The sequence below is a fragment of the Pygoscelis adeliae genome, unplaced genomic scaffold, assembly GCF_000699105.1.
Source record: "Pygoscelis adeliae isolate BGI_AS28 unplaced genomic scaffold, ASM69910v1 Scaffold74, whole genome shotgun sequence".
NCBI classification, from domain to species: Eukaryota; Metazoa; Chordata; class Aves; order Sphenisciformes; family Spheniscidae; genus Pygoscelis; species Pygoscelis adeliae.
Window position 1 is genome coordinate 2,635,401 of NW_008824665.1, and position 10,629 is coordinate 2,646,029.

Here is a 10,629-nt window from a genome sequence, read left to right on the forward strand (position 1 = left end):
GGGAAGCACCTGGAGGTGCTTTTTCAGCCGGATTTCATGAGATATGTAATGTCTATTTCTATTATAATACCGTTTTTTTTATTTTTGAAAAGTGTGCAGTTCGTGCGGCTACCGAAGGCAGAATCCTTGTGCTGGAAGGTTTGGAGAAGGCTGAGCGGAATGTCCTGCCAGTGTTAAACAATTTGCTGGAGAATAGGGAAATGCAGCTTGAAGATGGGCGTTTTCTCATGTCTGCAGAGCGTTACGACAAACTTCTGCAGGTATGGAAATGCTGTTTGGAGTTTCAATTTTTGTTTTTGTTGATAGTGCTGAAATACCATTATGAAGGGGAGAGTATGTATGAGCCAAATGGGGGAAATCTCAACAAGGTGTTTTTTCTGGGATGTTCCATGGGATGAAATAGGCAGAGTGAAAACTATGTGAGAAGTCAAACTACTGCTTACAACAACAAAAAAATATTCTGTATCTTGTCTGTCCACATGAAAAAAAGTAGTCTGTGTTAACCTTGTATGAAGCCTGTATGTTTCTAAAATGTGAAAGCCGCAATGTGAGAGTAACCAAAATATACTTGTGAAAAGAGATTTAAGTTGAAATTGTTCCCGTGAAATTCAGATAATGCCTCAACACTGCAATTGCCTTGTTGCTAAGCTTTTAAAATGATAGGATACCAAAAAAATGAGGTCAAGATAAGCGACACTATATTCATCAGTGCTGTCTTGCTTTTAATTTACAAAAGTATATGTAAACAGCCAATGTAAATTATAGGAAATGGTTAGAGAATTTTCTTCTGATAGGAAATGGGATTTTAGTGTCTGCTGCCATTGCTACTTTAGCCATTTTCCTTTTTTTCGAGATTTGAGTCCTACTGCTTAAATTTGAGTGGATACTTTTCAGGCTTTTGGGCACCTCAGTAAATTTCATCAGACAGTTTCCGGTAGTACTCTGCATCTTACTTTCATGTGCTGTAGTTTCGGATCACATACCTGTCAGTCTCCCGTAACAGTCTGTCCCCTGCTCACTTACGTTTCTGTCTGTCATACCGAACTGTGGTTAGGTATATAATTCAGACCCATGTGGCACAGGAAGGAAATTTGTAATAAGCCACCTGGCATTGATCCCGATTTGTATGAAGTTGCTAATTATGCTGAAGTACCGTAGTGGATTTCTGAAAATACATCATGATTTCATATGCCTCTCATCTGTGGTTACGATTCTTCTGATCCATGCCTTTTCGAAAAACATTTCTATAATATTTAATTAGTAGATGCAGTTGTTGGAAGCATTATTATTATATTTTAAAAGTAAACTTCTAAAATGTAATTAAAGACTGAAAATGAGAGTTCAAACTTAGACAGGACTTGGTTGCAATTATGCAAAGCATCTTCCTCTTTTCTTTTCCTTTTTAACACTTTTCTAATGATAAAATGTTTCAAAATGAGTGCCTCAGGCACACTGCTAATAGTATATTAATTAAATAAATCTCTTGCTACAATACTAAATCTAATATTGTTGTTTTGTTGTTTGGGGAATATTGTATTATATAAGCTAATGTTCATTTTCTCTTCTGTGCGAATAATTACTGTACATCTCGGTCTGCAGGAAATGTACTCATGTATGGTTTCAAGGAAGACTCAACTATGATGTGGGAAGACTAAAGAGTGCATTTTTTGTATGCAATGGATCTTTTACATGACAACAACTGAAATACAACATTTAATGTCCTCATGAAGGAGTCTAGTTCTGTATTATTGCTTATAATAAAGCTTAATTTGTAAATGAAACTTTTTAAATGCACATTTTAGTCTCCTTTACAGTTATAAGAGGGGGAAAAAAGAAGAAAAAAAACTTGATGGTGACCCACTTCTAATGTTTTAGAATAAAATAAATTTTGTGGTCTGTTTATTTTCTATTCTTTGTGAAAACAGTGTTGTAGTGATACCTTTTCAACTTTAACCATCTGTGGGGTTTTCGGTCAAATTGCTACAGGCCTGAAAGCTGCACCTAATCAAGCATTCTGTCTATGTTCATTTGGGAAAAACTTGCTTTTACCATCCACAAATTTGGCTGGTTCCATGCTTTCTAGTCCCTCTGAATGAAACATGAGAACACTACCACATTTAGGCTGAAGGACCAGGGCTGTTAGTCAATCTGTAGCTTAGTCATCATAAGTTTTTAATGATGTAATTGTTTTTTCTTCTTGTTGCTTTATTTTAATTAATTTAGGATCATACAAAATCAGAGTTAGATTCATGGAAGATTGTTCGGGTCAGTGAAGACTTTCGAGTAATAGCATTGGGCCTGCCGGTACCTAAATACTCTGGTAACCCTTTGGATCCGCCCCTTCGCTCTCGATTTCAAGCTAGAGACGTTTATCATCTGCCCTTTAAGGTAAGTGCCCTAGCTGTCCTGGGTTCGGCTGGGATAGAGTTAATTTCCTTCCTAGTAGCTGGTACAGTGCTGTGCTTTGGATTTAGGATGAGAACAATGTTGATAACACAACGATGCTTTAGTTGTTGCTAAGTAGTGCTTACACTAGTCGAGGACTTTTCAGCTTCCCATGCTCTACCGACTGAGAAGGCTGGAGGTGCACAAGAAGCTGGGAGGGGGCACAGCCAAACTGGCCAAAGGGACATTCCATACCATGTGATGTCATGCTCAGTACATAAACTGGGGGAAGCTGGCTGGGGGGGGCCACTGCTCGGGGACTGGCTGGGCATCGGTCGGCAGGTGGTGAGCAATTGCATTGTGCATCACTTGCTTTGTATATTCTTTTATCATTATTATTATTACACTTTATGTCAATTATTAAACTGTTCTTATCTCAACCCACAAGTTTTCTCACTTTATTTTTCCGATTCTCTCCCCCATCCCACCGGAGGTGGGAGGGGGGGCAGTGAGCGAGTGGCTGTGTGGTGCTCAGTTGCTGGCTGAGGTTAAACCCCAACACCAGCAGAAGAGTTGGATTATCTGTACTGAGTAGGGCTAATATTTTGACGTTATGTTTTACTTAACCTCACCTCTGAAAAGAATCCTTGAGTAACAAATTGATCTTAAAGGATATTTTTCATACTGGGGCCTAATAAATTCCTGAAAAGCGGGCTTAGAGTTGCCAAGGAATGCTGCAGCACAATAACTTCCGTAAAACATATAGCCCTAAAAGAAAGATTTGATAATCTTTCTTCTTTTTTTTTTTTTTAAATAAAATTAATTCTGTGTCAAGGAGCGAGTAGACTCCTCATGTCTAAATTAGAGGGAAAAATAGAAAATGCCTCATACATCATGAGCTGTGACCCACAGTATGATCCCAAAATTAATTTACTCTGTGATTTTATGTTCTATTTTCAGGACCATCTTCAGCTATTATATTCAATTGGATCAAACATTTCCACAGAGAGGTAATTTTTCATAATTGAAAAAAAAAAAAATGGAATGAATGAATAAAAGCGATGTCCTTTCAGGATTCCTTGCTATTTTGTGTCTTCTATTGCTGCATAGAGACCAGAACTGAAGAAGTTTTTTAATATGTGTGGGTGTATGCTCACACAGCTTTTTGTATGCAGCCTTCATATAATGAATCCTTAATGCTTTAGAACTTCAATCGCACCTTACTTATTTGCGCTCAGAAATAGTTTCAGCATCTTATACTTTATTTAACTTTTTAGGCTTTAGTATTATAAATATAGACAGCATGTATAAAACTCTGTAATTACTTTTTCCTATGCAGAATTTCTCAGCTCCTGTCTTTTGCTACAACTCTCTGCTCTCAAGAATCTTCTACATTGGGACTTCCAGATTTTCCTTTAGACAGCTTATCGGCTGCAGTTCAGATTTTGGTATGTGCATACACATGTGCTGTGAAACTGTATGGGCTTAAAATTTCTCAAAATTAGATCTGCATTATTCGTGTTGTTAGAAGAAGATTAACATGAACATTTAAAAAATAAACCTGAAAAAACTAAGGATGGTTTAAGGGAAAAAAGCCCCAGATCAGATATCTCTGGATAATACTTTAACAAAGTATATAGCATAATACTGAAGGACAAAGTATGGCATGACATAAGATTTGTGATGTGATTAAATGTATATTAGAGCAGTCTTTCTGCTTTCCCTGACAGGCTTTTGTCCCTTGGACTTTATAATTACACGGTAAAAAGTCAAAGTAAAACCAGAAGGTGCCTCCTGAAGGAAGTCAGGGAAATGAGATCTGCATAAAGAGAGAGAGGGGTTGGTACCCTTTTGCATGAGGGAGGATATGGTCAACCTAGGAGGCTAAAATACCAGGACAGCTTCTCAAACCCTCTCTCCAAGGTGCCGGTGTCTGTAGAAAGGACTCTTAGGATTAATTCTCTGTTGTCTCCTGTGCAATCATTTTACCTATGGTACTGCTCAGTGGCAGATTAGTTCTATGTATGTTATTGGATTATATATATTAAAACATACCAATTACTTGTGTTACTGTGGTGCTCAGTCCCCTCAGTTGTGCTGGGTACACAGACGTAATTTTTTTTCTGAATTAGTGATACTACATCAGATGTTAAGAAGTGATTAAAATTCAAGTTCAGAGAAATGAAATGGTATTTGGAGGGCTTTAGGAAAGAAATACATGTTGGATTTTAAAATAAATTGCAACTTTTTATTCTTTGAGCCCTGTAGTGAAAAATTATTTTTAAATGAATGCCAGATGGCTTTCAGAGTAATGGAAAGAAAATGAGCCCTAAGCTATTATCTAAACTATGGAATGAAGGAAGCATTTTATTTTACATTAGAGAATGTGAAGTGTTATCATTGTGTGACAGTGTGTTTTTTAGGTAGACGAGAACTGTTTCTTTTAGAATTAGTTTTAATTACTTGGTTTTCTAAGCCGACTGTTATCAGTGATTCTAGCTACAGTATTTTTCCTTCGCATGCTGTGTCACTGCCATCGTCTACTTCTAGCTTGGTTGATTTAACCGTTTAAAAGTGTGGAGGGACTGCATTGTAATGACTAGCTTCTTATCTTCTAGCATGGATTCACACAGTCCCAAAATGTATTTTTTAGGTTGAAAACTCCTGCCCTGCTGAAAGGGAGAATTTTTTTATAGGGTGCTGTTCTGAAGAGGCTAATTTCATACATGCCACTGTAATTATTATTAATTTGAGATAATGTGGAGATATTATATGTTATGTCTTTATATATAGACAGAGGGCTTTTAAAATGCAATAAAGGGCTCCCTGATCCTTTAAGCAGTACATTTACTACAGTGCCTTAAATGGTTTATTTTTACTGATCTTTTTTTAATATGGAATAATATAAATAGTATTACTGATTATAAGTATGAATTGAATTATGCATTTCATAAAATATGTATCTCCTGATTTCATTTCTAAGCAACTCTTCTTTCAGTTGGGTGCCTATGTAAATCCAAGTGTATAACTGAAAATCAGTTGATTTTATTTGAATTATAGTATTTACTTTTTACTTACTTTGTGGAAGGCTTAAAAAAGTAGTGCCAGTCCACTGACTGTTTTTCACTAGTGTTACACACAAGTAGTGCTTAAAAATTTGCAAGTCTTTTTTGAAACAAACAATCAAACATTACTTTAGGGTTTTTGAAACACTTTTTTCCACTGTGAAAGGCTTTATAGAATCATAGAATCATTAAGGTTGGAAGAGACCTCTAAGATCATCGAGTCCAACCGTCAACCCAACACCACCATGCCCACTAAACCATGTCCCTAAGCGCCTCATCTACCCGTCTTTTAAATACCTCCAGGGATGGTGACTCAACCACTTCCCTGGGCAGCCTGTTCCAATGTTTAACCACTCTTTCAGTAAAGACATTTTTTCTCACGTCCAATCTAAACCTCCCCTGGCGCAACTTGAGGCCATTTCCTCTCGTCCTATCACTTGTTACTTGGGAGAAGAGACTGACACCCACCTCACTACAACCTCCTTTCAGGTAGTCGTAGAGAGCGATGAGGTCTCCCCTCAGCCTCCTTTTCTCCAGGCTAAAATATTATGCATATATTTTTTGAGTATTTATAAATGCACTTCCATTTCTTTCTCTACTACTGCGGCAAAGTAATTGAATCTTTGTCTAGTTCAGACAACAACTGACAAAAGAGTTAGAACTAACACAAGGAGATACTAAAAAAAAAAAAGTTGTTTTCAATTTTGTGTAGAAAGTGCAAGCATACTTAGTAACTCATTTCAAAACAAAACAGTTTTGAACAAACTGTTCAGAAATTTCTAGGAATTGATTTGTTAAGTAGAATCTGTACAATGTAATAGAATCAAAATTAAATACTAGAAATTGCTGTGAATGACTAGATCATTATTGTAATATAGATTTCTTGTCATATTGATTCTTTCCTAGTAGTACTATGAAACTCAAGTTACCTGCAGTGGGATTTGTCTCTCCTAACCTTAAGTGTCTTTAGGTGTCTGAGCCAGTCACTGTAGCTTCCATTTATGCACAGGAAAGTAATTTTTAGGACATAGTTCTTCTAATCTAATTTAGACATTTCTATTATAATGACTTGCATCTGAGAAATGCCTGTTTTGACATTTGATTGAATACTGCATGTAGTGGTCATTTGCGTATTGCCCTTACAGTTTTATTTTAAGTTCAGTGCTATATAGGATTTTCAGGTTAATGGCTGATGATAGAATGAGCCAATCATTTTTTTTAAATTTGTATTTTTTAATTTGAATTAGGATTCCTTTCCTATGATGTCAGTCCAGCATGTTATTGACCGGCTTTACCCCTATAATGTGTTCCTTGGAAAGGAAGGCAGGACTGCAGTCAAAGATGCGTTAAAAGTAAGTATTGCGCATATGTATTATAATTCCAGGGAGTGATGGATTATGACAGTAGTTCTCCTGACTACTGTTACTTCACTACTTCTGTAAAAAAAAAAAGAAATCTTAAGTAAACTAAATGGCTACATTATTGCTAATGCTAAAACAGTATTGAAAAAAAAACCCAAGCTGGTAGATTTCATTATAGTGAAAGGTGAAACCTCTATGTTCTGTAGAATATTAAGACCTCAGTTTCAAGTCTACAGAAAAACCCTCATTGTATAAGTGGTTAATTAACTTGAAAGTAGCTACTTACATGGTTAAGGTAGTCACATGCTTAAAAAATACCTTTGGCATTTGACCTTTAGAAGGAGATACTAAAATGACAATAGAGCTCACATGCACAAAATACATTCAGTATAGCATGATTATAGATTATATTAGTTTCTGGTTTTGGTCTGTGTTAGCCTTTTGTTGCTTGTTATTGGTCAGATCTGTTTTGTTGTTTTGTTCATGTTTAATACTAGCTTACAAAGCCTATAATTATGCTGGGTTATTCCATTTATCCTTTTAAAACTTTAGCACAGTGCCGGCTTTCTTTCATTTTTGAATATGTTGTAGGAGTTATGTATGTTGTTAAAAATTAGCATTCACAGCTTAGAGCATCTTACCCAGTTCTTTCAGTCCTGAAAATTAGAAGTTATTTGCACATGCAGATTTGAAATAACCAACTTTGTAGCTAGTGAATTTTTGTTTTTCCTAAAACCAAGCCTACGTGTCAGGGAAATGTTTGTAGCCCATCTCTGCTGACACCTCCCATATGCTGCCTTTTTGCATTGAAGCTCAGTCCTGTATTCCCTGTTTAACCGGGCTGGTCTCCTGCTTGTCTTCCTGAGTTTTGGGATGGACAGTCCTTGCATTTGAAGGAGGTTGTCCTGAATGACCTGCTAGCTTTCATGAACCTTCAGAGCTGCTTCCTGTGGTGTCCTACCTACCACTTCTGTGAATAAGCCAACCTGGCTTGAAATCCAGGATCAGTAGTCTGTTACTTGCCTTCATCATGCCCCCTCAGGATTTTGAACTCCATTATTTCATGGTTGCTACAGCCAAGGCTGCCGTTGATTGCCACATCCACAACCAATTGCTCCTTGTTTGTGAATAGCAGGAGCCATCTGTGCATCACTTCTGCCTAGCCTGTGCGGCGCTTCTGTTGAGACATTATTCCGGGCAGCCTCAGAAATCTAGATTGATTGTGTTGCCCTTCCACCACATGTCAGGGTGATTGAAGTTGCCCGTAAGAACCGTGGTCTGGGTGGAAATAGAACTCTATCTGTTAGCAAAGCAGTAACAGTCACTTCTGTTCTTAATATGCCTTTATTTTAAATCCTTTATGTCATTTTGTTTCCTCTATCAGTTATAGATGGTGAATGATTTATGTTCAGTACCAGCAGCTTCCTCCATTTTCCATTTCTTTTATTTAATTTGTGCATGCTTTTGCTTCCTGTGTAAGACAGGTTGATTTGACTAGTAGAATCTTCTTTCTCAATGATCGTCTACCTTTAAATACCTCCTTATCATTTACATTTTTCTGTGTTAATTTTCCTTTTTTTTTAATATTCTTCCTCATCACTACTTATATGAACTTGTCCCATTATGTCAACAAGTACATATAATCTTATTTGGAATTTTATTCTATTTGCACACAACAAATCTTGTTAAGCAATGAACCTTAAGAAATACAGAAAATAACTGGTTGTACTGAGGAACTTCTGTTTATAATAATATTTTAGTAATAGCAGCGCCAGAACTGTATTAAATATGGATAACAAATGATTTTTTTCCATTCCATAAGAAATGTGAGGGAGAGGAGTCTGGCAGAAGCAAGGTGATTTCTTACTCTACCTTCCTACAGATTTCCAAAGAGTGTCCAGCTAATATTTGCCACTGAATACTTCTCTCTGTGTAACAGAATACAGTTAGGAAATACTAATCTTAACTGGGAGGTATCGAGAGTTGAAAAAATAAATGCTTGAAGTGTATTGCAATTGATGGGTTAATTTGTGTGAATTGAATCACTTCTTAACATCAGCTAACATTTAAAGAAAACAAAAACAAATTTCATATAATAAAATGTAAAGTGTAGACATCAAACTTGGAGACAGATATGGGGAAGTAGTAATCTAGCTAATAACGTATCTTCATTTCAGGATGTCTTCCCTTCCAGTCAGCTGTCAGAGCTGAGAAGTGAGGTAGCCAGCGATTAGGCTAAACAGCTAGTTTTGGCAGCTGTTAGACCCTGTGCATATTTCTTGAAGAGATCATATTCTCCAGGCACTGTCTTCCCAAACATTATCTTCAGCTTAGGTAAATCTTTTCCTTATGGGCCTCCTTGCTCACTGAGACTCCACTAAGACCTAGGTATTCCTCATAATCCTTATTCTCGATAATGAATTAATGTGAAATACTGACTTATACCTTCCCTGTGAGTGAAAGTAGTTCATTACAGTGATTACAGTGTTAGTCTTAGTCTTGGATGTGTAAAGATGCTTTGAAATGCAAATCTCTTATTGAGTAGAACTAGTTGGAGTTAAAACCTGTCTTAGGCTTAACTCTGTCCATCAACCAACTTTTTCATTTGATACGAATGTTGCTCCTTGTGTCAAACTAGCTAGCATTGAAAAAAGTGTTGCTGGATTGCACACTAATCCAGCATCGGCTGTGATCTTGAGAGTTGCTTATCATACAGAACATTTGTACAAGTGCTAGTTTGCAGCATTCATTAGTTCATTAGATTGCAACAGACAGGACAGAAGTACCAAAATAAACTTGACAATGATGTGCCTTTGTGTACCCTTATTTGAAGTTTCTGCACTTTGGAAACTGTATCAATTTCTATTCTGATTCTTAAAGAAGATCTTAAACTTAGAAGATCTTGCAAAGGAATATATGACTTGGTTTGAATTCTGGCCTTTAAAATTATCCCTTTGCTTAGGGCCGTGGTTTAGTGGGCATGGTGGTGTTGGGTTGACGGTTGGACTCGATAATCTTAGAGGTCTTTTCCAACCTTAATGATTCTATGATTCTATTCTGTACTTGCATGAAATATTAGCATGACAAATTATTTTGACTGACAGATGAACATTTGAAATATGATTGCAAAACTTAAGTAAAAATTTGTTTAAGCTTTTTCTCTACAAGATTTAGCTATAGAGAAATCATTGCTTTCAAGGAAAACAGCCTCCAGTTAAACATTCCCAAACAATAAGCTTAAGCACATATGATGTCTCCCATAGTATTGAAGTTTTCTTTCCTGTATACTACTGATAGGCATTTATAAAACTGGTCATCTTCATTTAGGCTGAGTTTGGTGGCTCATCTTCATTTAGGCTGGGTTTGGTGGCTCATAAGAGTCTCCAGCTGTTCTGTACTTATTTCTTCATTGTTCCATAAGCTTTTGGTATTTTACTTCAGATTCATCAGAGATTTTGGGTTTGCTTTTTTAATTCTCAGATGCCTTTTGCGTGCCTTTTTTTCCCAGTGTTCAAAGCACCCACTGTTTGTTGTTTTTTTTTTTTTTTATCTTTTAATCAGGAGAATCTTCCCATCAGATTTTAGAAACAATCTGATATAGATCAGACTTGTCTTAATAAATGAGCAAGTCCCTTTTAGCTTACTATCCAAGTGTTTAACTTCACTGTAAGACCCTTGTAGAGTTTTTCTTCATTTTTTTCATGTCTTGATTAATTCTGTGTTTACTGTCTTGATCTTATATCAAATAAAAGCTTCTTTGTCCCCTTTGACTCATTTTTTTTTAATATTCGCACACCCACTTTAATCATACCTGACCT

General features: G+C 36.4%; 1 protein-coding gene across 2 annotated transcripts in view; it reads left to right on the forward strand.

Moving 5' to 3' along the window:
* Nucleotides 1–10,629, forward strand: part of VWA8 (von Willebrand factor A domain containing 8) — a 201,097-nt gene that overhangs the window by 38,405 nt on the left and 152,063 nt on the right. For both annotated transcript variants that reach the window (XM_009322841.1, XM_009322840.1), the window contains 5 exons: nucleotides 93–260; nucleotides 2,224–2,388; nucleotides 3,346–3,395; nucleotides 3,725–3,833; nucleotides 6,698–6,802. In XM_009322841.1, coding sequence (XP_009321116.1) covers nucleotides 93–260; nucleotides 2,224–2,388; nucleotides 3,346–3,395; nucleotides 3,725–3,833; nucleotides 6,698–6,802 — 597 coding nt within the window. The remainder of the gene's footprint in view (nucleotides 1–92; nucleotides 261–2,223; nucleotides 2,389–3,345; nucleotides 3,396–3,724; nucleotides 3,834–6,697; nucleotides 6,803–10,629) is intronic.